Here is a 27,999-nt window from a genome sequence, read left to right on the forward strand (position 1 = left end):
GTGAAAACTGGTTGTGACTCCAATTCAAGTGCCTCATTAATTGTGTAACAGCACAATTCCCTTCTACAGTAAGGGCTTCACTTTGCTCATCTTGATTACCATGAGTTCAAGCAGTCTTTTATTACAACTAGTGCAGTGGGATTATCCTCCTGTTTATGAAAATACAAAAGTATTATGAACGCAGAGCTTATTTTCTGATACTTTTTTTTTTTTTTTTTTTGGAGGGGAACACCTGAAACAGAACTTGCTCCACAAGAAAAAGCTAATTAAGCCTCCTTGCCTAAGAATTTGTGTTCTTTATCCTTTAACACTCCCTCTGTAAAAACTCCAAATCCCCTTCCCTATTCCCACTAAGCAAAAAGCAGCATTTGGCCTAGAGCTGACTGATATGTTGATTTACCAGCTGCAGCAAACAGTGTGTAACAGCTAAGTTCTGCCTGTTGTTCCTGCACTGGGACATTAGTTGAGATTTATCTCTTACTGTTCTGACAGTTTTCATGAGATCTACAGGATGTATCTTACTTTTGTGTTATTTACAATACTTCCCACTAGACTAAAGTTAGACAAAAGTAATTGGGGAAGGATCACGGACTGAAACAGATACAATATGACAGATCACATAATTCTTTTTTTCCCTAGGAAACATCCATAAAATTATAAATGAAGTCTGACTGGGGTTTAGAACTCTATTGTTAAAAGAGGTTTAATTTTATCTTTTTTTAACATTTATGGCTTGTCTTTTAGTACCTGTGCTTTCCCGTATCTTGCTCGAGGACTTTGTGGATATTGATTCACTAATGCTTCAAAGGCCCTTAGAGCGTCTTCAACTTTTCCCTGGAAAGTAGAGGTATTTATCAGCAATTCTATCTAATAAAAATGCTGAAGGATGCATGACCTAATAACACATTAGTTTCCCCAATTAAAAAACAAAAACAAAACAAAAAATGCAGACTGAATCAACAGTTTTCACTCATATTTTTGTTGGGATTGCCTGCTTATTTAAGAGAAATTCGTTGTCATTATTATGAAACAATATCATCTACTTTCTTTGGTTAAAATGAATAACATTGTTTTTCTTTTACTCACTTTCCCTTTCTTGACTGGAAAAAATACTGAGATGACAGTAACCTGTCCATATAAAAATGTAAGAATTCTATTGCTAATAACAAAATCCAAACCAAATGTAACACAGAATAGAAAGGAAGTTCTGGACATATGTGGAATCTTCCTCTCTGCATACCTCACCCGATGAACAGTACCATAACTACGTTTTTTCTAGGGGAAATATGGTAGACTTATCCATAGTGTGTGGCTGTTTCCTCCAAATGTTTTGCATAACGATGTCCCTCAGGACACCTCACGTACTCTGTGTGTCTTCCCTGTCGCATACAAAGTCTGAACGTAACTATGGTATTCTCATGATTGATGCTGACTAGCAAGTAAGGATGGAAGCTGAGAAGAACCAGCCGCACTGTTAAATAGGAACTAAGCACTGTCTGGCAAAATTTGGCATCAGATCTTGCTGCCTCCTCCAATTCTTCTTACAGCTTTATAAATACGAGTGGACTATTATACACAACTGTCTTCATACCTTCAAGTATTACATATGTCTGATTTGTTACTAAATTTGTCCTGCTTCCTGCAAGACAGGCATGATTGTCTGCAACTCACCAAGAGACACAGGCAGGAAAAGAGTCAGCCAACTGACCCTATAGGCTCATTGAAAGTTTCTGTTATGCCTTTCTCTGATCAACTAATTGTGTCAGTAACACGAAGCACAGAATTACTTTTTATTTTTGTATTCTAACATGTACACAAGGCTCCTAGTGAAGAGCAGCAGCAGTGGCAGCCTGAGGTTAGAGCTCTCTATGTAGTATACTGCCCTTCAGCCCCATCATAGACCTGCAGGAGCTCTGGGGCTGCATAGATGGCAACGTAAAGCTAAAACTGCACAGTCATTCTTCTGAAAATCAAGAACAATCCTACACCTGCAGTGACTATAATGTTTTTTACTGTACTGTACTGAAAGTAGTGTATCTCATTGCTCAGCCATCTCAAATCCCAGGTACAACAAAGACCTGCAGTTGTTCTCCATGTGCTAGGACTGTCTGTGAGGCATATCAGAATTTTTACAAGATTTACATCCAACACTTAAGGTCTCTCATTTCTAACAGTCACATAGTCTTGCTTCACTATTCAATCTCACATCTGGAAAAGGGACATCTCTGGAAAGGTCTTGTTTTCTGAAACACTCAAATAAAAGAATAAAATTGGAAATTATCAGAGGAGATGACTGAAGAGTTTTTGTTTACTGTTGTTTGGGGTTTTTTTTGTTTTATTTTCATAGTCAAGTTATTAAATTCAGAACTACCAAGATTGACTGACTGACTGATATTAAGGTCTTGCTGCCACTGGTAAGAAGCAGGAACATCTGCTTTGTGCTCTAAGCAGCTGTATGGGAACAGAGACCCTCACAGGACACGCACAGAATCCCAACAGAAACAAAGCCTACATCAAAGATTTGCATCTAATGCTCACAAAGCATGTGAACACTTACTGAGAGATCCATATTAACATGCTTACATTATTTAAGTTCTCTGATAATAGTTGACTTCAGTACTCAAATGGACAACAGTGATAGGACAGAACTAACCTGGTTCTGTGTGCTTAATTTAAGCAGTTTTCTTGATGATAGGAATTCAACAGTTAAGCTAAATATTTTCAAGGGTAAAGGTAAGCAAACACACATGAACAGACATACACTTATGACTTCAAAAAAATTTAAAATAAACTATCCAGCAGAAATGAAACTTGAAGGACAAACATGCACTGAATATTTAATTTTAAAAAGTTAATTTCACAGAAAGCAATCTAAAAGTAATTCTCCCTTTTCTAAGTTAATTTTTGTTTTATTCATTTTTGTCCACTGTCTACAGTCCTGAGTGAAACATTCAAAACTTACTTTTTTACGTAGTTTTTCTGCAGCATCTAGTTCAGCTTTAATGGTCTTATCAAACTTGTTTAAGAGCTTTGGTTTCTTCTTCTTTTTAGCTAGAAGAGATTTAAAAACACACAGGTCATTACCTCTTTCATATTTCACAGCAATTGTTTGGAGTAACCTTTAACTAGCGACTAGTACTGTGCTGGTAAAGTGCATGATTTTCAAATAAGGCAGTTTCAACTGAAAAGAAATTAATTTCTTACTTATTACAATCACAAACTCCTGTATGGAAAAGCAATCTTCAAACTGAATACTTTGCAGTCAAGTTTTTGATAAAGCATTTTTCATCTCATAGTCAAGGTTTTTTTTCCAAACGGTTCAACTGATATGGAAGAACAAAGAGAATGGTTATTTTTCCACATTTATATGGTATTGTGAAAAATATCATTACCAGGACATGTAGGTAATTTCTGAAGTTTTGCCTATGTCTACTCGTTTGTCTAAAGCAATTAAAAGAGTTGATAGCCATTATAGTTACTCAGGGTAGGAGGGACTCAAAAACTCATGTAGTCCAACTTCCTGCTGAAAACAGGTTCAGCAGTGAAATGTCTGATCAAGACCGCTTTAAGTGATCAAGTTTCCACAGCTTAGCAAACTATCACACAGTAGCAGAGCAGTAGGAGTATGTAGTAAACCAGCCTTGAAGTAGTGTAAAGCAAATTGTGTTTGAAGCAAATTGAAGTAAATTGTGTCAATTTAAATGGCTATTTACTTCATAGCAATTCACTTTTAATGTCTATTTGGTTGCATTAAGTATACTAGACGTTAAAAAAATGCAAATACACTACTGAAAGATATGACAGCAGATAACTGCTTTTATCCCTATTTGCTATAGCTGAACTTTGCTTTTTTTTTCATTAGGAAAAAATCCACCCTTTCTGACACAAGTAAGGGAAATATATATTGGCTGATACAAGTAACTACCAGTTATGTATATCAGTAATTAATAGCACATATTTTTGCTTAAATTACGCATTACTGTTTTTTCCCCCCTCTATGGGCAATAAGTCATTAATAGCATGAAAAGAAGTAAAATTATTATTTCCTTTGTAGAAGTTTAAACAGGGAATGCTGTAACTGGTATGTGTAAAGCTAAACCCAAACACCATACAGCTTAACATCACAAGACTGGTGCAATGCTGTAGCAAGTATTTCGGATAACAAGGTATTGTAACTAGCCATGTTTTATTCTGCTTCCCAAGTCCTCCGGTGCACTGTCAGGAATGACAAGAGCCACCACATGCTACTGGAAGCTGGGCTCATGGTTCATTAAACAATATTTTCTGAGACTCTGATCCTACACAGAGCTTTAGGCAGACAAATCACTTCATCTACATTAAACCTCAGAAAATGACCAATGCCTAAGTTAATACTAAACCAATACTAAACCCATCCAAGTATTAGAGGATCTCATGAGTCTGAGCTGCTTCTGTATGAGAAAAAAAACAAAACCCTTGACTACTTTTGATTCTTTCTGTGTAAGATTTTTACTGTCATATTCAACACTGAACTGAGACAGCTCTGCATGGAGAGAGTTTTTCTTACATTACCTTTATAAACTATTCTGCAGCATTGGTATGCACAGTTAAATAGATGCTATTGCTTTTCAGAGGCAGGGGGGAAACAGAATTTAAGCAGGAGTGAAGCTATCCTACAAAAAAATTCCATTTACTTATTCACAGAGGCCTTATGAAGCTTTAAATATAAAAGTGTATTAAGATCTATAAAGGAAAGGTACTAAAGAAGCAGTGCATTAGGATTATTATATCCCTGTTGATCCTTCTTATAATAGAAGCGACTGTAATTTTCTAAGGCATTAGGTATTGAGAAGTTAAGAAGGAAAAAAACTGTCTGATGTACAGGAGTTTACTCCTTTTTCAGGATAAACCACCGAATAGCATACTTTAACATATTGGTTTTGCTCCCCTAAACACTTTAGGTTTTCATTGTACCCTATGACTTGAAATCACGCATTTATACTCAAGCACACAATAATGCATTTAAGGAATACAGTTATCATGGAACTGAACTCACCAAAGAGATGCTTTGTTTTGGGTTTGGGTTTTTTTTTTTTCTAATATAATAATATGGATGGTTTTCATGTCTTTTGTTCATTCCCCATAGATAATACAGTAGAAATGCATTTGAATTTGTGGCCAATTCCAGTCTTGCTATGTCTTAATTGAATATTATCCATTTCACAGGAAAGCAATGTCTTTACTGCATTTTCATGCAGTTAATGATGATAATGATTAAGTAGCACAGCACTGGCTCTGTTCCAAGTGTTCATACCCCTTGAATCCAGCAAAACTCAGAGAACCAGCTCTCATCATGAAAGCAAGGATCCCTCCACCCCACACCTTGAGTCCATGGTGACTAACAGGTATGGTCAGAAGTTTCTGACATAACGTCACTGGGCCTGAAAAAGACCAATCCATAACGTGCAAAAGGTTTGTTGGGTTTTGTGCTTTTTTTTTTCTTTTCTAAAAATACACCAGCTCAGTTTTTCAAGAAAACATTGCTATTTCTAAGTCCCGGCTTGCTCAACAGCAGGTGTGGATGAACCCAGAAGCATCAGCCCAAGGAGCCAATAAAAGCAAGTGGCCCTGAGGACTTTTTAGGCTGGTTGAGCTCACAGCTGCTACATGAAACTGTCATTTGTTGTTAGCAAGAAAACTGAGGCATGTCAGTTCCTCTGGGTACATGATCTGGGGAGCTTCTAGCCGGACATCACCACCAAACACTTGGCTTGTTACTGTTCTCCAAGTAGGAGACTATACATACAAGAAATGATGTAAACCACAACTAAAATGTCTTCTCAGCTCTTACAGCATGAATGAAAATCTGTATCCAAGACTGGCCAGTTACACAGAAACTGTGTATTCAGTAAGGGAGGACAGCTATTTGTCAGCTTTCTAACTTACAGTATTCACGGGAAGACAGAGTCATTTGGTCCTTCTCAAAACTCAGTAAGCATGGCAACAGCGAGGTTCCTTCGAGGCACAGGAAAGAAACTTTCCCTCCCACCAAGCAACTCTTATTGCCTGTGGGACACTGTTTCCACAATTCCTTTAAGTTTACAAGGAGATGAGACAGAAACAGCTCAGAAGAAAAAGTGAATGAAAATCTTACAAGTCTGTGGCACAAAGATATGACAACTTTCCCCTCATATCTGATGTTGGTGATGTGTTGGAAAAACCTTTTTGCCACCCTCCATTACAAAAAAGTATTATCTTCTCATTTTCAGTACAATTATATATCAGCTCTAGACCAGCAGGAGATCAATATGAAAAGCTGGAAAGGAGCTGTTAACAGAAATATTATTCAGCTGCTAGGCACCAATATAACACAGTAAACAGTATATAACAAGCAATCATTTTCATCTCCCATTCTAGTCCTATGTTAAAGGATTCACCAGGGAGCTTTCAGTGTAACCATCAAGCATTCCTCTATATTAACCAGATAGCCTGCTATCTCCCTGCAGGGGTATTTTAATAAATTATCCATTGCCTTCTTCTAGTGTAATAATCTTTTAGCAGATGTGACCCAATATATTAAATTCAATGTTACAAAGAAGTTAACTTATTTGTTTTCAGGGGGGAAAAAAACATGTAATTTCTTTTCCAATGACTTACAGATTTCACCATGTAGCTGAAGTAATGCACGATCACACAACTGTTAGGATGATTTGTGGTCCAAATCTGGTTGAGCATTAAAATGGTGGTAATTCTTTTATATATCATACTATGGTCTTGCAAGAATAATACTTAGAATTTTCAATAATGGCCTCAGATGTAAGGATAGGCTTTCTATTAGGATTGCTGTCATAGGACTGCTGAAGAGTCCCTCAGAGAAAACAGTTTTCGCTGTCAAAGCAGCAAGCTAGGAAGAAGTCTTATATGAAACTCCATGCTGGTTCTTTCTGTTGTAGAATAAACAATGGCCAGTGACGACAAGCAATCTCATATTTCTCTTCTGTATTAAGATACAGAAGAAAAAAAAAAAAACCAAGAAGGAAAATATTTTGGAAGTGGTAATGTATTAAATGTGCAGTAAACTTAATAGCCTGCAGTGTCATCCAATGAAAAATGATGAAATAGCTATTTTATATACCTATTTTGGCATATGAAAACTAAAATACCAGGCATATTTTATGTTTTTATGTTGAAAGGCACCTTGCCATCACCAAAAGCAGTAATAGTCTTTTCTACAAAGGACAGAGAAATACTTTTTGAAAAATAATGAATACACTGCTAGATACTCTTTAGACCACAAGAGCATCACGTGAAAAATAAGTAAAAGTAACCAAATTATTAAAGGTGATTGAATCACTTACTTTTGAAGAATGGTTTAAAAATATTTTGTCTTTAATTGTGCGGAGGGTGGGTGGGGGCAACATTTACATCTGAACAAGCAAGAACAAAGGGCAAAAAGGTAGTGGTAAAGAGTTTGCTACTGGAAGAGGGGTACATACCACTCTGTAAGAAGTGGCTACAGAGATGAAAAGAATAAATTATTTTCTATATCACCATAGTCAGGACAAGGAATAAAAGGCTTAAAATTGCTACAGCAGAAAATTTGACTTGAATGTCTGGAACTAGTATCTCTGAGCAAGCACAGAACATTGCTGAGGATAGCTGGTGGAATTCTAATTACTGGGAATTTGTAAGAACAAGTTGTACAAGCACCTGCCAGGAACAATGCACACAGCTGGTAAAGCCTTTGGTCAACAGACTAGACAAAGCTTCAGTGTCCTATGTAGTCTTATTTTCTACAATTCCTGTAATATACTGCTATATGTCAATGCAATTTAGTGCCAAGACTATAGTTACACAGGGAACTTCCACTTTCTCATTTGTTACTTAAAGAAATTCCCCTAGAAGCTTGCTGTGCCAGTCATCAATGTGATGGAGACTTCTCCTAGCCCTATGCCAGCAACAGAATATTGAAGTTCAAAAATAAATGGATCAGTTGTATATTATCTGATCTAACAATCATGCTTTTATGTTCTGTAGTTTTTGCTAAACCACTAAGCTTCTGGTCATCTCCCTTCTCTTTCCTTCTGTCATCCTCTTCTCCAACCTCTCCCCTTCTCAACCTTGATGCCCTACCACATTTCTTCCCTTTCATTTCTACACTTGCTCATAATCTGCTCCTTGGTCCAGCTCTCCCTATTTATCCCCAACTGGTTCTTAGATATCTGTCATCTTCCACACACTTGCTGCTCATGCCCTTCTTCAAGGGTCTTTTCCCCTAAACTCCCTTGCCCCAAATCCCTGTTACTGACCATCTACTCTACTGCTACTCTCCATCTCTGCTGCATACTTCAGAAAATGATTAGGACCATAAGCAGTCATGAAAGTGACTCAAGGAAAGATGAATGCAAGTGACAAAGCCTCTCTGCTGTCACATAATTACATGTGCCCCATACCAAATGGTGCTAACAGAGCGTAAGTATCCCTTTGCGAGAAACACTTCACCTACTTCTACACATGATGCAGCACTGTGTTAATTACCTGCACGTTATCACAGCCTGAGCAAGAAGCAATACAACTACTTGCCTCAGCAGCAGTACCTCATGACATAGCTCTTTGCTCTCTAGCTAGAAGTTCATTCAGTCATCACTTGAAAATGTCACCAGTGCAGCGACAACTTAAAATTAAGACAACTAAATGTAGGTTTCTCTATGTAGACACCTAAACACTACTGTAATCTTTAGAAAACTAGTCATTACAGTCAATGGAGCCTAAAAAGTGAGTTCAGCACAAACTAAACACCTACTCGGTGGTTAGCTGAAGGCTCCACTGACTGTATAGATGGCCGCTGTATATAACGCAGTTTGGACACCGCACCAGCACATGCAGCCACATGCACATGTCTTGATCTGGAACCGAGTCCCATTCAGGTTGTTCTCCTCACTCATTGACATTACTGTTAGTTGATGACTCTTACTCCTGCAGGCTGTTTGGAAGCCAGTAGTGTGAACACTAAGGGACTCAGGAAATGGCTCATGCCTTCCTTTCAGGATCTGATCTCACAGAAAGCTTCAGAGCAGTGAAGGAATAGCATCAGAGGAAATCCTGCTCCGGTTTAAAGATCTAGACCAGAATATGCCACCCGCTTTGAGACAAGTGGAGATACAGTAGCAAACAGGGACTGGGCAGGGGACGGATAATGAAACTTAGTGGCCAAACTCAAACATCTCTCCACTGATTATTAGCCAGCATGTGCATGTGTGAACTAATATTTTGTAGCTGTTAATACTACACGCTCTTGCAGAGGAAAAAATACACACTAAGTTTGCAATAAAAGCTTTTTATTTTTTTCATTTAAACACTGGAAAAAAATTAATCAAACAAATCAGTGCAAAATACATCTTGTGAGCTACTGAATCTTTCTTGAAACCTTCCAAAATCAATTTTTAGAAAGGCATTTCCAAAATGAGTTTTCCTAAAGCAAAATTTCATCTAAGTGGTGTAATTTCAGAAAAACTATAAGTGATTAAAACCAGGGCCTTGTGATAATTACCAGTGCTATTATTAGCTTTTTTCTGTAAAAATGAAAGGCTGGTAATATTAAAAAAAAAAAGTTCTGAAGCAGATCTGTCTTTTTCTCTTAAGTAACTGTCCAGACAAACAGCATCAGGCAAAAAATTTTGCAACTTCTTTGGGGGTTTTATTCACAGAATTATAATGCAAATATAATTTATTGATACTTTACAACTTTTAATGCAAAAAGCTGCCCAAAGAAATAACAACCAAGGAATGAAACTTTTCTAGAATTTCTAGACAAATATCCTCAAATGATCAAATGTCTGTATGGTCCTGTATAACAGCAGAACACAAGGCTTGAAATTGCTGTAACATGCCAAGTAAGCCAACCATGTTAATGCAGTAAGTGCATCCAAACCAATTACATAAAGTAACAAGGAAAAAAGCATATGGAAAAAAAAAAGTGATGACTAGTACATGGCAAAGAATTGATTACATCTGACTATAAGTCCAAAGCAATCCAGAACAAACTGGTAGAAATATTATATCAGAAATAACTAGTGATAATACCTCTGTATTGGAGCAAATGAATCCTCTGTAGCCTCCACAGAAGAGGGGGCAGGTAAGTCAGCTCTCCATTTCACATTTTCATCTGAACTACAAAACATCAGCCAGGCTAAGGAAAACCTCATTCTCCTAAAAGATCAGACACTGCTGACCTGCCTGATGAGACATCAGCCTGATATCTCAAAACAGTTAATACTTGATTAGTCAGAACTGGACAAAAATATGGAACACTATCGTAATTATCTGTCATGATTAATATGCTTTTTTTATCCGAAAGATACACCATACATTTGGCATTTTAACAAATAGCAAGTTACTTTTAAGTGGGTCTCCGATATTGTCTACACTGTAAAGACTTCAACTAGTTGTTTTCTGAAAAGATCACTTAAAGGATGGGGTACGTTTAGCACAACACATAGCATGAATTGGTCTGTCCTTGCTGACATACTCTGAGCCTCTGATCAAAGGATACATGTACATTTTTGTTCCTGAGCAAAGTAAGAGGGAGATAATATCATGCTGCTATTAAAAATCCCAGGACAATTAGTGTTTATCTCTAAAAACCTGAATGCACTTTCATACACTTAACGCAAATAATCTCTTAGTCCTGCGCCTTGTAAAAAGTTGGGAGCAGATATTCTACGATTTTGTGATTTTATTCTGACACAATAGACATGTCAGGTGGAAGGACACCACAAACAGAGAGCTTGTTAGCCTACGTGCAACTGTGGCCAGGAAGAAATCTCAACTGGGATTAGCTCAGGCAGTGTTCCACTCATTCTTGCTGCCCTTTTCTCCTCTTCCTCCTATTCCCTTTCCTAAGTCCTCTGCTCTCTTTCTTATGTTTGGAGCCTAGGAAAAGTGGTGGAGTGGGAGGGCAGGCTTACCTGCTGCGCTGGAGCGGGCACCTTGGACCTCTCCTGTGCACTGATAGTGACGACTGACATCCTGGTTGCTCTAACTTGGAGGTCTGGGAGGAAGGGTGCCTTCCACATAGGCTAAACTGCCTTGCTTTAAAATGTTTGGAAACTAATGCTGTAGGATTCATAGTCAATGGAGAGGGGCAGTTGCCTCCTCTGTAATTATGAGAGTCCATATTACACTATTAGCATGAGTATTTCTTGTTAAACGTGTCTTCTAATGGAATATTTGTTTCCTCAGAAATGGTGAGCTGATAATGTATCCATCTCTCCGAGGGCGTGGGAAGCGAACATGAGGATACAAAGACATTGCTTCCTATCTAACAAACCACCTCATAAGTAGGGTTTAGTTCTTGTCATTAGATTATTTATTTATTTATTCCTATTGTCATTGTAATGTTAAGGGAGCATTCCCAGTGGCCTCCTCTATCTTGCATCTGCTACTACTGGCACATAAACCAGAAAGCAGCTAGGGCTCTGGCTTTTAGTTAATTACTTCATAAGGCATAAGGATTCAAGACAAACTATGGTCTTCACAGCCACCTTGAGGACACATGGTCCGCAGTTTTTTAATTGAAAACTACACTGGAACAATCCTGCTGCACTGACTCTATGTTGTGCTTAACACTAGCAGATAAGTTTTATTTAAGTTTTGAACAAAGTTTAAATAAAAGCCATAAGTATATAGCTGTAGAGTTTATAACTATGTAATGATATCTCCTTATTTCTCTCCCACGTTGACAAAAATAGACAAGTGGGGGGTGCCATCTCTAAACCTAATCTGAAATAAAAACCTTCTCATGTGACACAGTCTCATAGTCACTAGCAGAAAAGGCTTATCCTGCCAGTTCTCCATCTTAAACTGTCAAAATCTAAAGAAGCAATTTCCAGGAGAGCCATAGGCTTTGTTTTCTAAATACCCTCCTATCCCTGCTGTGATACAAATTCAGTAGTATTGCTCTTGGCAACTTGCGGATGGGCACCTTAAAAGACAATGATAAGTAGATACTGACAATCATGGTCTGTAAAAGTTTTCTAATTAATTTTGTGACCTTCTGTTTTACTAATTCCCCCCACCCCCTCCCTCAAATACTCCGACCTTTCCAGTCCAAGTTTCAAAGTTTCAGTTACAGGCTGAAAAACATACATATGTATTACTAAACCAACTACTTTTACCTGGAATTCAAAATTTGCTCAAGTAATTGTCCTCCCTCCTCATACGAGGCCCGTATCATTACACAAATTAGTTTTTGAAATTGTGTTGCCTCTCACTGGGCGCTCGAATGAGAATTTGATGATGATGAAAAACTCCTGTCATTGTCCTGTTGTTTAGGAAGCTCATTAGGTGAGATACAGATAGCGTAGGTGATCCACTTGTTTTATGGGCTTCTATAAATGATAACTTAGAAGGTATAAAAACAAGTAACTGCATCTAGACAATTTAAAGCCAGTAGCACTACAATAATTAAAAGATCTTTCTAAACTGTACTGGTAGAACAGGGAAAACCTCTATAATCAACTTATCTGGGGAAGCAATCAGACAATAAAAACTGAGGCATTTTAGGCACTAATAAAGCCGTGGAATCTAATGACTATAATAAAACTTTAGCTGCAGTTATTCCAGAACAATTTCCCTTGCAGTAAAAAGTATTTTACAGGTTTTTCTGTCTGAAATTACTGTTGGTTGGTTAGATGTTGATCATAAGAAACAACTGCAGAATGATAATTTTATTTTTGGCATGTATTTCCATCATTCACCTCTCCTTTTCATCATGAAGTCTTTTGGCTTCATTCAAGGGCTAGAATCAAGCAACCCTTTGACAAGACCAGAAATAAATTTCTTCATCAGCTTTCTGTACAAATATACACACTAATATTCTAATGTTCTATACTTTTAGTTCAGCATGGTGTTATGCAGCAGTTTTGGACTTTGAGAACTACACTTCTATGATGTACAACATTGGTCATTCTGCCCACAGCTCATATGTGATGCAGGCTACAATTTAGTATGTAAGTAAATCAATAGGCAGTATGTATACCCTTAAAAGTAGAGCTTGCAAGGGTGGAACTCAGCCCACTTAACTTGAGGTGACAATGCTGAAAGTGAGCTAAGCGCATAAGCTCTTCCTACAGCCAGTGGGGCTCTGGTTAAGGTTCTCAATGGAGTTTAGGGGACAACTCATCTCACCCTGCAGCAAAAACCTACGTCTAGCTAGAAGAACAGCACTTTAGCCACGACAGGTTATACAGTTTATATCTCTGCTGGTACTGCAATGGAATCCTACATATCCTATTCAAAGGTAAATACCTCGAGTAAACCGAGGTGAATGTTGACCCCGGTATCAGAATGACACTTCAGGGCCACTTGTGGAACGACACTGTCCTAAGCCTGGCTTATGTATACCTCTGTCCCTGATGCAACACAACTGAGTGCTCCAACCAAACAGCATTTTCACTTTCATGTTTTATCAGTTTTGAAAAGTGAAAAATTATTATTGCAATGTTGCTGATGTTCAGTGTATGAAAGAAATACGGTCACTGCAGAAAACGATTGTTCCAGTTTTTATATCCATTCTTCACCAATATAAATGAATATTCAATATATGCCAATATAAGCCAAAGTAGAAAAATGAAACTCCTTACTTGAATTTAGATTTTGTTAGCCTGTGATCAAAACCAACTAAAACCACTTTATATGGAAAGAAGTCTTATGGATGTGGTATTTATGCCCTGGATTGGAATACCTGTGAAACATTTTAAAAGAATTATTTCTCAGATTCAGCTGAAACATCCATCCCATTTAAATTACTTCTGCAAGTATAAAATCTGATCACATTCTTAAGGAGAAGATAAAAACTCCTTCTCAATTAAAAATAACAGAGAAAACTTGAAGTAATAGTACACTACAACCGAGTTTTGTTTAGTTTTTGTTTCTTTAGAAGAGTTTCTGGAGGAGTTTCTTTTAATACAGAAGACATTTCAGTGAGACTTTTAATAAACAATGAAATATTATTAAAAAACTGACACAGAATTTTTAAGACATTTTGTTAACAAAGTACTATGAAGACTGCAGCTGTGAAAAATGTTAATGTCGTAAGATCCACTCAAAGTTGTAACTAGTTTCTGCACAGAAAACTGTGTTTCGGGGCTTGTATGTTGAAATATCTAAAAAAAAAATTAAAAAAACCGCAGACTTGCACATACATCTCTGTGCGCTGTCAGAACCATATGCAATCCCTAAACCCAAGCCAAACATGAATTTTCAAATTCCCAACTCCTTAGATTTCTGAGTTTTCTACATATACCAGACAGCCACAGTACAGTATTTTTTTAAATAGAACTCTCTTCAATTTATTCCTGCATCTTATCAGGGTCATTTAAAATAAACCAATTCAATAGTACTTCGAGCCACTTTCTATGACTAGAATATCTATAGCTAGACACTTTTATTGAAAGTGAGAACTTACACAGTTCAAACTGTGAAAACTTAAAATATTTCAACAAAATCCAACTTGTTTGAAAACCACACAAGCAGTTTAGCTATGAACAAATTTCATAAAAACTGCAGGGTTGTTTTTCCCTGTAGGATGCAAAATTTTATCAATTTAACCTGGAAAACAAACCCAGGCCTTTTTCCAACTTACAGAAATCCTATAGTCTGCAATGGCAGCACTCAGCAGAAGCATTTATTTAGTCGCTCAGTGTTTAAAATGGAACAAAACCACACAGCACTTTGGGTGCAAAAGGAAAGTGGCTCCACCTTGTCATACTTTCAATCCATAACATTCTCTTACAAGTTCTGATTAATAAAGCTGCATAATAGTAATTCTGTACATTTTCATTTTCTTACACAAGCTAGTATTTTTACCTGTGAATGCTTTTTACCCATACTGGACGGCTATTGTATGTCATTTTATTCTACTGTTCTAACAGGTCAATAAAACTAATAGTGCATAATGGTGGGTTTTACTACTATCAAGTATGTAAGCCCAGTGCAGTAAGGTATTTTCTGCCAAATCTATCCTTTTATAAATGGAAATGTGGATATAACTGCCTTGCTTTCCAAGTAAACTGGCTAATGGTATGTTTACTTTTAAAATGTAATGCTTACATTTGACATACAGAATACTTAAATAAAACGTTTAAAGTTTGCCAGTCATAGAAACTTATATTTAAAATACGAATACACAAAACCAAAACCAATAAACCTTACCAAAATATCACAAAAGTGGCATTGCTATGTACTCAAATATAAAATAACAGCCACATAGAAAAATGGAAACAGAGAATGAAAAAGGAGCAGCAGACACCAGCAGTCACTGAATCCCTGTTCCGCCATCTAGAAGCAGCGCTGGAGCTACTTAGAGCAGGCACTACGCAGTAGGCCGTACCCGAGTGAAAAGGATGCAGGGCACAGGCCCTGAGGTCCTTGCGCATTGCCAGCTGTACGAGCGTAGCTGGGGTCAGGTACAAACCGTGATCCCAGTGAGGGAGGTTGTGCAAGCTTCGTGCAGTGATAGGGAACGCACGGGGCCAGCACCAGTGTCATCGTAGGGAGAACAGATTCACGGCGCCCTTCGCAAAACCTCACTTTTCCACCAAACCTGCCTCTGCCTGTTCCTACCTGAACTAAGCCAGACGTACACCCTCACTGCACAAGGACTGATTCTAGTGCCACCTGTCTCTCCAGGCTTCGGACAGCAGGCAGTACTGAACCCGGCTTTTGGGGCAGTACTGAACCCGGCTTTTGGGGCCCTGCAGCCCAGGTTGCCTCTCACCCAGAGAGGCCAGAGGAGCCTGGTGGAGCTGTGACCTCCCGAGTCCTAAACTAGGAGTACGACACTAAACATTTTACTCCTGAAACGGCAGAAGTTTTTAACAGCAGCCTGTGACCACGTAAGAGGGGAATACATTGATGTCAGCTGTGGAAACAACTGTGAGTTTACTTACGAAAGCAGATAAACTGGAATTGAATAAACAACCAGAGTGTACCTACATAAGATGTACAGGAGCCAAGCTTCACTACTATTTAATCCGGTTCAAATCGGTCCTCCCAGAAAGCATGCTTTTGAATTTCAGAAGAACAGAATGTTACTTTCAGACTTACCTTTTTCTGTTTTGTCTTGTTCGGTTTCTTTTTCACTTTTCCCTAGAATAGTAAAAATATAATTTCACTGAAATACATTTATGGTAACAGTTTATGATAAGAAAGAGATACAAGAAAATTACAGCTTATACTCAATATAATTGGGCTAACAGGACTTTTTTGTTTCATTTTTATTTTTTAAGGTAACCATAGATTACTGTCTGAACTATATAGTTACATAAAAGGTCTTTCTCTGCAGATACCTCAAATATTACATTATTGCTTCTGTCACAAAATATTTCATAAACTTCCCCCTTTTGATATTTGGTAGATTTTGGTGATACACATGATGCAAGCTATTTTGCTAGGAAAAAACCTGTTCACTAATTAAAAACTCTTGGGAATACTAGCTTAATATATATATTTGATTAAAATCTAAAAACCATGAAAATCAATTGGGAACCTAGGTCTCAGAAGTGGCTTGAGCACTTGGAAGCTTTTGTCTTACTTCAACTTTTAAAATAGTTTAACCCAGGTGTTTAGTAAACATCTGAATGCACAGGTAAATGTTAACTAAGCACGAGACAGTCTGTAGCAAAAGACAGACTACATACTGTACCAAAATCATTCATGTGTATATCCTGAAGGTGGTACATACAGAGACAGGCTTATCCTCTCCTCCTTTTCTCCTTTATAAACACTTTTTGATCCTGCTCTACTCTGTAACATTTAAAGCATCTTGCCTCACAATTCTAACATTATTATTCTGTTTCCCGTTTTGTCCCAATAAGCTTCCAGTATGTCTTCCCAGTAAACTTAATAGAGAATACTAAGAAGAGAGGTCAGTTAGCTTTTCAGTTACAGTTATTTTCCCCTCCAACATATACTCTTTAATTTTCAGGTATTCTTATATATAGAAGAAACAATTTCTAAGTCAATTAGAGACATCTTGTCAGAATACTCAATCTTCACATTTTTTTTAAACTGACTGCTCAGAAGCATTACATTGTGAATAAAATACACCATGCTGAAAAACATTTCTTTTTTCATGGAGAAACTGGGTTATGGACACACATGAAATCAAACTATTTTACATTCTAATTTCACCCTTTACTACAAGCTGTCAACTGCTATTACTGAACGTTCAGACAGTACAACTCTGATTTTTATATTCAGCACAAAGCAGAATGACTATTAACTTGATTATGATATGGTAAATTAAATAAATATGGTCACATTGAAAGTCATTCACCTCTTCAAGTACATCATAAAATCCAGATTGTCAAGTAAATTGAAAGGAATGACAACAAGATCTATAGAGTCAGTTACATACTGTGGGATAACTTGGAGAAGGAATATTATTACTATAACGGTGTATTAATGAAAGCATTGTTCAGTACTTGCTAAAATGCTGGCTTTTATGGTTTGTTTTTTTTCACATACCACACAATAAATAAAATGGTCATGTCTATTTGTATGTCATCAGAAATACTGTATTTTAAAAAAAGCAATAAAAGCAGCTCCAGATGTGACACAGAATAGTTTATATACTCATATTTCTACTATTTTTATCAACTCAAAGCACATGAACAACTCATTACAGGACAGTAAATGAGTCCTGCATGATACATCATGCTACATCCCATGATACAGCATGCTACTTAGCCACCCATTTTCCCTGTATCTTTTCCCTTATCAGCAACACTGATATTCTCACCTGACTCCTTCTCTTGAATTCCCTCTCGGTCATTCAGTGACCCTCTTCAACCCATCTTGGACATTCATGTTATTTCTGCAACTTCTTTTCCATCACAGGAAGAACAAGGTATGAGCTCATCACTCTAAAGCCTGCTCCTGCCTCCCATTTCTTGCCCAGCTTAACACTTCTTTATTACTGAGGCTCATGCAACATATAACGTACAGTTGTCTATACCCATTTATGTACTAGGATCAGTTCTCCAAATCCTCTCCCAGACTTTTTTCAACCTGCGTTCTGCTAAATTAGCTGCCACTGAATTCACCAAAACCTCTCCAATGATCTTTAAATGCTCCAGCTTCTCCTAGGTAGCTGCTTTTGAAATTCATCAAAACTTGATCTTCTTAGCTCTGAAGGTCTTGTTTCTCCCAGCTCTCACCATACTTAACTAAGAATGCACTTCAGCATCATATTCAGCACATACTGCTTTGTTCCCTGCACACTGATCCCTAGCTTACTTTGATGGTGCAAATGGTTTCAATTATGCTACTTCTGACAAAGGTTTAACAGTGTGCTGTCTCAAGGACAGGGATATGATAGTAAATCCTGAGACTATTTTGTCATCAACTTAACCCAAATATAGCTGAAACAAAAAATTTTCTTAGCTCTTCAAACCACTCTCATCCTTTACTCAATTTCTCTGTTTCCAGCAAAACAAATCTAGATAAAAAATCATAGACAAAACTGTTTAAACCAATCTCCACAGGCTAAGACTGCTATCACTGTGTGATGTATGCACCAAGTATCCCCAAGAAAGTTTCTAACAGAAAGAATAAATTTTTTTCATATTACTGTATGTCTAAATATTTGTGAGTGTATGTGACAATGACCCAAGTCACAACTGAAATGTATTTCAGACCCTGTAGATTTAACATGAATCCCAATCAACACTACAAACATACAATTTATCTACATATACATAATTTTTGACACACTTAAAAAAATCACACAATGATATTCAGTAAAAAACATGACATTTTTCAGTATCTTTCCTATGTTCACTCTTATCTGTTTACTTTACTTCTTAGAAAGAAGTATCATGATTTACCTTTTCAATTACTAAGAATGTGAAAAAGTCAATTAAAATTGTAGTAAATTTTCAATATTAAAATAAAACTTTAGTATCCTTCTCTTATTTAAACTTTGCTTTCCTTATTGGTATTTCTTCCTGTGATTTCCAAAAAAGCCACTGAATCCAAGCTTTCTTAGATTCACTGAGATATAGCAAGAAGCAATGTAGCAATGTGAAAATATAAAAAAAGATGTAATCTTTTGACTTTTTCGTAAACTACACTTCTTTATTCAGCAATATTTCACCATAAAAAAATAGAGGTGTTTGAAAACTGAAAAGATCAAGAAAGATTTTTCTTTTCAAACAGAACTGCACAGACACAACACCCTTGCCAGTTTTCCGATTTAAACTATGGACCATAACCTAGAATATTTCTCTATGAAAAGCAGGTATCATACCTCCCACACACATTCGTGTTTGTTGAAGAATGCTCTCTCATCCATTTTAAGTTACAAATAGAAATAATGTATCATGGGCAAAATTCAGGCCAAACTGGCTACAGAATAGCTAATACTCCAAAAGAAGAAACACAACACAATTATAGAAGATGCAGACCTGAGTAATACCCATTTCCTTCACATAATACCATCCAGGAATAAAAATTACTTCTACTTGCTATATTTCTTCCTCCTTGTAAATAATTCTTCCAAATATAAACTTTCAAAATTATTACTTTAAAAAATAATATCAATTAGTAGCTGAGGCAAATATTTTTCCACACAGTTAATATCTACCACGTTTTGGAAAAAATAATGACACTAGAAAGACAAAGATATTCTTCTGTGTTTTATTGCAGCCAAACATTAAAACAGATTAAATATACATTTTTTTAATAGTCTGCTTGTCCTTGCTCAGCTTGGCATATTTTTGTAAACATGAAGCACATAAAATCACATACCCAGTTACAAAATACTTAAAATTTGATCACAGCATAATATACTCTCACAGTCCCATAATTCTACAAATAGGCTGCCACTGTTATATAAAAAGTAATCCATTCACCATTCTAAATTACTCCCAAGCTTCTTCACAAAATATGGCTTTGTAAAAATTATTGCTCTGCAATTCACAATCACAGGTAATTTTACTAGAATATCCCATCCCAAACCACATCACAGTCTAATAATATTATTGCTTTCCTGAAAAGTCTAAAGAAATTACTTTGGGACATCTGTGTTTGTTGATCAGATTTAACACTCACTGATGTGGAGTCTTACTGAAATCCCAAACAAAAATAAGCACGCATATATGAAGCCCCTTTCACTGTAAATGTAAGCAAGTAAAAACCTGACTTGAAAACAGTGTTATAGAAATTTAAAATCTCCCAGTCAACCAAAAGGCAACCACTGTTCGGGTTACCAAATTGATTTCTCTTCTTAAAAATTTATCTTATTTTATTTCTTCTAAGCTCCTGTATCAGCCTTGGCAATTTCCTAAAACCACAGCAATTATTCCTGAGCCAAAAAGTAACACATGCAAAATGCCAAAGAATAAAATATGTCTTCGTAATTGTGGAACAGCAGCACAGAACAGGTAAAAAGTACACCTGTTATATTAAAATTCTAAATCACTTGAAGTCTAAATTTCAGACGTACCATTTACAAGAGCATTAACGATTGTAGGTCTTAAATTTTGATATCCTATTTTTCTTGAGGTTGAATTTCCAAAGCTTTTTTCTTTTTTTTCTTTAAATAAAATTTACAAGCCAAGTATTTACGCAAATTTGACTTTTTAAATACTTCACTGAATATAAAGCTTACTAAATCCAGCTTTGAGATCATTAGGTTGGTGGGCAAAACAGAAGAATTTCACTGAACTCAACCCAATTCCAGCAACTCAGTTTTGTTGCAATCTACACTGACTCCTGCCAGGCTATTACGTAGTTTCTAGACATTTTTGCTTTACAAATCAAATGTACTTAAATAAAAAGTTCTAATTCACACATAAAGGGTTTCTGAAAAAAGTAATCTGCCCTTTTACTAGTATGAATTAAACATAAACATTTTGTACCTTGTTAGACTATTTTAAAAATCACCTGAAATTCATGTAGTGTAACTGTTGACATAACATCAGTGCAAAGAGATAGAAGTCAACCTTCACAGCATAGTGTGTGCCTGATTAGTGTTTTCAATAAAATGCAGTTCGGCTGTATGCTATATCAGCAGTTATAAAACATTTAAAAATTCATAGTATTATACGTTTCATTTGACCAAACTGCTCTGTACATACTGTATGAATCCACAACAAAAGATATATATTAAAATCTGAAAAAATGTACTTGCTGCTACGTTATAAATAGAATATTAACAATTGTTTGAACAGCACATATGAAATGCAGCTCAAAGTTGCAACTCTGTCACAAACACAGAAGAAAAATAATGAATTCACTAAACTTGACCAAGAAAAAAAAAATGAGACAGGAATGTAAATTAAACATCCTAGTGTTAAAAAAATCTTACTAAAATGACAGTTGGCTACAACCCATTTACAATATCTTAGTGTTCGTTCCCCAAACCCTGAACTGCTTGGTAATTACATCATAAGAACTATTACAACCATCTGCTCCCCTTTTGTAGCGTATGGTTAGGGCTGGTCCTCCTGATGTAGGGACTTTTCTTTTGAAGCTTTAAGTATCTGAAAAAATAAGGGGAAATCTATATTAAAGGACCAACCAAAACACAACTTACTCTAAAACAACAACAACAAAAAATCTTCAATGCTAAAAAATGCAACTTTGTATCAGACTAGTTAATTTGAGAGCGCTATCATTTCTAGGAGCTACCATAATTAATATACACAAAGTTGCTGTATAAAGTGGGAAATATAAACTTTTAAATATTTACTTAAGCAGTAAATTTTTTCTCAGCATATGGCACTTCATTTACCTTGTAAAGGAAATCTAGGCCATGTCACAAATACATTAAAACTTTTTTTTTTTTTTTTTTTTTTAAATCAAGGACACTTACAATTGGAAAAGAGGAGCCAGGGAATGAGGAAGGGTCAAAGTTGTAAAGTGGAAACTTCTCTACACATAAGGGATTTCAGCAGTTGATAAATAAATATAGGGTTATAAAAATGTCAAGGATACAAGATGAAAGGGGGGGCGGGGAAGAACCCTTAGATATTTTAAATCTGAACATATACAAGGGGGATCAAAATCCAAATACACAGAGTAAAGGTATCCCCAAAACTGTAATATTCTTCCTTAAAATATGTCTCCAGCAAGTACCATTCTATAACAACCACTGCAATTTATGTGCCAGTGTAAAATAGGATTAGCCAAAAATCCAAAATCAGTAATATTTCAAGCTGGCCTACCATACCACTGAAGTGCATTAGTTTTCAAAAATACGGGCTGTAACTGCAGTTAAGATAGCCTACTGCTGGAAAGCAATCTTGGTAATAATTTTAGAAGTAAACTTAGAGAACTGGGAAATAGTACCTACAGATACCTCAAGATGCAGTTGCCTAGTATTTTTTTTTGTGATATGCCCTGAAGTCAGCAAAAACTTCTGACTTGCACTTCAGCATATTCAAAACCCACACCTGATCTCTTCACTGGTGATGTAAGAATGTTCCTCACAGCTAAATTCATCCTCTGAACTATCTCCTGTTTTCTTTCCAAAACAAATAAGTTCCTATATTTCAGATAAAAATCAAACAACTGCTCCTAATCTGATACAAACTGGTGCCACCATGCTTCAGATGAAGTTGCCTGAATTTATACTGCCGACAAATAAGGACTCTATAGTGATATTTCATAGTATCTTTTACACTGCCTTAAGTTATGTTTATTACATAAATAGATACAACTTTCATATATGTAAAGAGCGCATATATGCATAAAGGTGTTCTTCATTCAGAAGAGAGTTCTTGACTGTCTCTAGTACAGTGAACTTTAATATTATTGCTGAAATAACAGGAAATACTAGCTTTGAATACCTGATGAAATGAAATCACATGACAAAAGAAGAAAAGACTTCTGGCTACAACAACAAAAAAAACCATACTGAATGCTCCATCACGAATAATAATAATAATAATAATAATAATAATAAAAATCCCTGGTAAATATGAATTTCATATTCTAAGAGGAAAATGTGAGAATAATGTTACCTTCAAACTGAAATTTTCACATCTTAAAAGGCAGGTAAACATACTTAATAGTAGGAAAAAATAGTAATTTAATAGTAATAAAATTTTTATTCCTGGTCAGTAGTTTACTTATGTCTTTTTTTCTTTTCTCAATTTTCAGAGATGCTATTTGAATTCTACTTTATGTGCTGAAACCATAAGCTTTTTACAAAAACTAATAAACAACGATTCTTCTGCCGTCAAAGTGATTCCCACATAACTACACAAATTACTAAAGATTCTTAAGTATGTTGGTACATTGTTGTAGATTTTGTGCTGATCTACTTCCTAAACGAAGAATCATGTACATGGTACTACATGCAATAGTTACTTGTGTGTTTAATAACTGAATAAACGGAGTTTGTTTGTCTCACTTTCTCCTTTGAAGGGAAAAAGAAAATATTCACTCCTTCCAGTGCTGCTATTATTATCTATTTCCACAAGATATACCAGGATAGACCTACGCCTAATATCATGGTTTAAAAAGCGTGTTGCACTAGTTTTGAAAACAACTGAAGGTAATAAAAATAAATCCAAAAAACCTTTTGGAAGGATCAGAAATACATACTATTTCAGAGTAAAACAATTTATTTTTTTATTCTAACAGGGTTTCAAAACAGTGAAGACTCTCTTTGTATCACAATACAATAAAAGGAGAGTGGACAACTACGCTCAATTCCACCATCTTACTTGAAAGTCCATCTGCAATTAAAGGAGTGATTATCCCCCTGTACTCGGCACTAGTGAGACCGCACCTTGAATACTGTGTTCAGTTTTGGGCCACTCACTACAAGGAAGACACCGAGATGCTGGAGAATGTCCAGAGGAGGGCAACAAAGCTGGTGAAGGGTCTAGAGAACAAGTCCTATGAGGAGCAGCTGAGGGAACTGGGGTTGTTTAGCCTGGAGAAAAGGAGGCTGAGGGGAGACCTCATCGCTCTCTACAACTCCCCGAAAGGAGGTTGTAGCCAGGTGGGTGTTGGTCTCTTCTCCCAGGTAACAAGCAATAGGACGAGAGGAAATGGCCTCAGGTTGTGGCAGGGGAGGTTTAGATTGGATATTAGGAAGAATGTCTTCACCGAAAGGGTTGACAGGCACTGGAACAGGCTGCCCAGGGAAGCAGTTGAGTCACCAACCCTGGAGGTATTTAAAAGGCATGTAGACATGGTGCTTAGGGACATGGTTTAGCAGTGGACTTGGCACTGTTAGGTTTACAGTTGAACTTGACTATCTTAAAGGTCTTTTCCAACCTAAATGATTCTATGATTCTAAATGGAATATTTGGAAAACCATCCACTGCTGTACAATACATGTTAGATTGGGTTTTTTTGGTGAAGGTAGGAAATTCATTTACTGCTGCAAGACTGAGCCATAAATTACAGCACAAAAAGTGATAGAAATGGGTCACAAAAACAAAAATTAAAGATTTCAAGCTGATACTTGGATTCTGAATTTAGTTTTAAAATAGTATATATGGCAAGCGATCACCTCAATATCCTCATATCAATACCACTGACGCTGCAGTGGAATTACCTACTGTTGAAATTTTGCAATAGTCCTGTAAGGGCCTTTTTGTTATTTTAACTTTAAGCAGCAACATTTTCTGAGAGAAAACATCTTTTCTTCTTCTACAATTCCAACTTAAAGCACAACAAACCAACTGAACACTACCCTTGCTGAACATCTCACCTATGCTGTCAAAGGTAACTACTTCTTGTTCCTGCACTGATTATAAGCTTTGGTTAAAAATATTTCATATTCATTATGAAACAAACCATTTTTAGATAAGGCACCTATTACTGAATACCTATGCCTTCAAACATTTCAACACACCATGTGGCTGTTATGATAAATAGGTTATAAAGACCTCACAGACAACACAGTTACATATTGATATGAGCACTTCAAATCACCTCAGTTAAGGTTCAGCATGTAAATTAAAACATGAACTAAACCATGCCTCCAATCTGAACTGGGCAACCACAAAGGCCTCCTACGTTTTTTCACTTCTCTGTCTACTTTTGGCATACCCAGGAACAAAATACGAGTTACCCTTCCCACAAAGAAAAGCAAAACCCCTGGGCACCACACCACACAAGAGCTTCTGCATATTGCAAAGATTAACTAAGCCAGAAAGGTGCTCAGGCTAATCAGAACAAAACAGAAATAATGCTGTCAGGGCTGTTGGATTGCAGCTTCTGTGATTTAAGGCCCAGAGATACAACTCGGTGTTTCACTCAACACAACTACTTCATTACGAAGAACAAACTAGCAATTTGTAATAATTAACTCAAAAAAGCAGATGAAATCTAACAATATATAGTGTTCAAATTTAGAAGCTACTCTAAAAATGGTTTTGGTAAAATCTATGTTTACTACTGTCAGGCAACAGATGGAAGAGCTGGAAGTGCTCTTGTTCTTAAAATCAGTTATGTCAAGAAAAATGTGATGGCATGACAAAACAGTCCTGTTTTCAGATCAGTGCCCAAATAATGTGGCGCAGTTGGACTCCATTAGATCTGACTGATACACAGAGAAGTGACAGTATCACGACCCAGGAACAGTTACTCTGGAAAGGAAGTACACACATATTTTGAGCCCTGAAATTTTTATACTTCCCTTTAGAGCAAAAGTATCTAGCTCTGTCTGAACCATTAAAAGTTAAATTGTAAATTAAAACTACTCACAGTTTTACTTGGAATGCTTCCATATAACCCAGTAACTATTACTAGCATTTATCCAGTACAAGATAAAAATTATTACTTCAAAAACAGGAAGGAACTTTAAATGACAATACTGATAACCCTTCACTCCTCTCCACAAAGTAATTTGTTTACAAACTTTCCATGTAGCTATAGCTTCATTTTGGGGGGAAAAAAACCAAGCACTTAAAATTAACTTACCCACTAGATCATCATTTGAATAATCCTCATCTTGAACAGGCATTTCTGCAAGTCAAAAGTATACAAACAATTCAAACTGGACGCTTCTCTAAGTATCTACAAAAGGCTGCATTTTTTCCCTTATGCTCAACCAGTGACCTATCAAAACTACCCTGTAATACTATTTTTGCAGAAGTGGGATGCAAATTTTCCTCAGCTGAATTTTTCCAGAGGAAAGATTAATACTTAAGTAGACCAATGAGTAAATTGCAGGACTGCACAGTTTCAAAAATGATATATCAGAATTCTGAAACTACACTATCCGAAGCACAAACTTGCCACAGTTTCACATGCTACTACAGTATGGACTTAGAAAACATTCTTATACTTATTATGTTCCCAGCTGCAACTGTGAAATATTTGACTTCAAAATTCAGGTCTTTTTAATTCTGTATGTATGTTTAAATAGACGTCACATGTCACCGAGCACTATTACACTGCTAATAGACTGAAGGCTGCACATAGCTCCCTGTTCATGCATGGAAGGAGTCAGGCTCACCAGAAAAGAATTCATAATAGCCAGGATGCTGGCTGTAGACAATAAGAATCATCAAAGTGAGGGAGATATATTCTCTGACTCGGGAAGCCTATAAATAAAGTGCTCAAAGATGGGGAGACACTCCACTTTATTTCTTACATATACTCTCTTTCCTGAGTACACGCTACTGACTGGCTGGTGGGAAACAGAGCATAGCAAAGAAATCTTCAGCTTCGTATGACCTAATATGGCCATTTTTATCAATGTAAATTTTTCTGAACTGGAAGCACTCTCAACTTCTAAAACTGAAGAGTGCTCTGTAAGCCATTAAAATATTGTCATTAAAAATCCCAAGATGCTAGATTCCAACAACACAGTTATGTTTGTCCTTAAAAGAAAAAAGCTGCAGAAAAACTTATAAATGTATTTTTATTGCAGCATAGTATTCTATTCCATGGTATTTATCATTCTCAATTTTTTTTTTTTTTTTTTTTTTAAGTAGCAAACTCATGCAAAAGATAATATACAAACCTGATTCCTCTGGTTCAGTGGCCACAACATCTTCTGTATGCTTGCTTTCTACCATTACAAACAAAATAAGTGTTGAAAGTTACACACAGTGTGTTAACAATTTTGTTTTTATTCCCCATCAGCCACCAAATCAAATTAGTATCAAACAAAAAGGAAGACTTAAACTGCAGAACAACCAATTAGGTTAACTTAAGAGTAAAAATAAAGGTACCGAATGCATTCAGTGTCCAAAAGTTTAGCTCCTCTTTGTTATTGACTTCCATTCCTATTACACCCCCCAAAAGCGATTTTGGTTACAATTGTTGTTTGTGTGAAACATTGTTGTTTGTTTCCCTATTTAATTATACTAGAACACATTTTTCAAATGGAAAACCTAAATAAATATCGCATCAAATCCTACACACTGTGCTCAGACTAAACTGCTTAGATAATTTGCTCTAGCTGACTGAATTAACGTCATGTTTGAAAAAAATCTTGCTTAATGATATTTTTAACTTCTTAGAGCAAATATTCAAATCACATTTGACCCACTACTCATTTAAAATTCCCTGATGCCAACACAATGAACAAAAATTTACAACTTAACCTTTTTGAGTAGTACTGTGAGTAATCCCCGATAACAATACAGGCTAGGGGATGAATGGCTTAAGAGCAGCCCTGTAGAGGACTTGGGTATCCTGGCGGATGGAAAACTGGACTTGAGCCAACAAGGTGTGCTCGCAGCCCAGCAAGCCAACTGTATCCTGGACTGCATCAAAAGAAGCGTGGCCAGCAGGTTGAGGGAAGTGATTCTGCCCCTCTGCTCTGCTCTGGTGAGACCCCACGTGGAGTACTGCTGGAGTACTGCATCCAGCATGGAGTTTTAGTACAAGACAGACATGGACCTGTCAGAACCGGGCCAGAGGAGGGCCACAATAATGATCAGAGGGCTGGAACACCTCTCCTATGAAGAAAGGCTGAGAGAGTTGGGGTTGTTCAGCTTGGAGAAGAGAAGACTCCAGGGAGACCTTATTGCAGCCTTT

General features: G+C 36.5%; 1 protein-coding gene across 11 annotated transcripts in view; it reads right to left on the reverse strand.

Moving 5' to 3' along the window:
• The window catches only part of ASPH (aspartate beta-hydroxylase), a 120,397-nt gene that overhangs the window by 37,800 nt on the left and 54,598 nt on the right, over window positions 1-27,999 (reverse strand). For all 11 annotated transcript variants that reach the window (XM_069779405.1, XM_069779414.1, XM_069779411.1 and 8 more), the window contains 5 exons: window positions 26,978-27,025; window positions 25,930-25,974; window positions 16,087-16,128; window positions 2,963-3,051; window positions 748-834 (listed from right to left, as the gene is read on the reverse strand). In XM_069779405.1, the coding sequence (XP_069635506.1) occupies window positions 748-834; window positions 2,963-3,051; window positions 16,087-16,128; window positions 25,930-25,974; window positions 26,978-27,025 (311 nt within the window). The remainder of the gene's footprint in view (window positions 1-747; window positions 835-2,962; window positions 3,052-16,086; window positions 16,129-25,929; window positions 25,975-26,977; window positions 27,026-27,999) is intronic.

Source organism: Haliaeetus albicilla, chromosome 3 (assembly GCF_947461875.1).
Source record: "Haliaeetus albicilla chromosome 3, bHalAlb1.1, whole genome shotgun sequence".
In the NCBI taxonomy this organism is placed as follows: Eukaryota; Metazoa; Chordata; class Aves; order Accipitriformes; family Accipitridae; genus Haliaeetus; species Haliaeetus albicilla.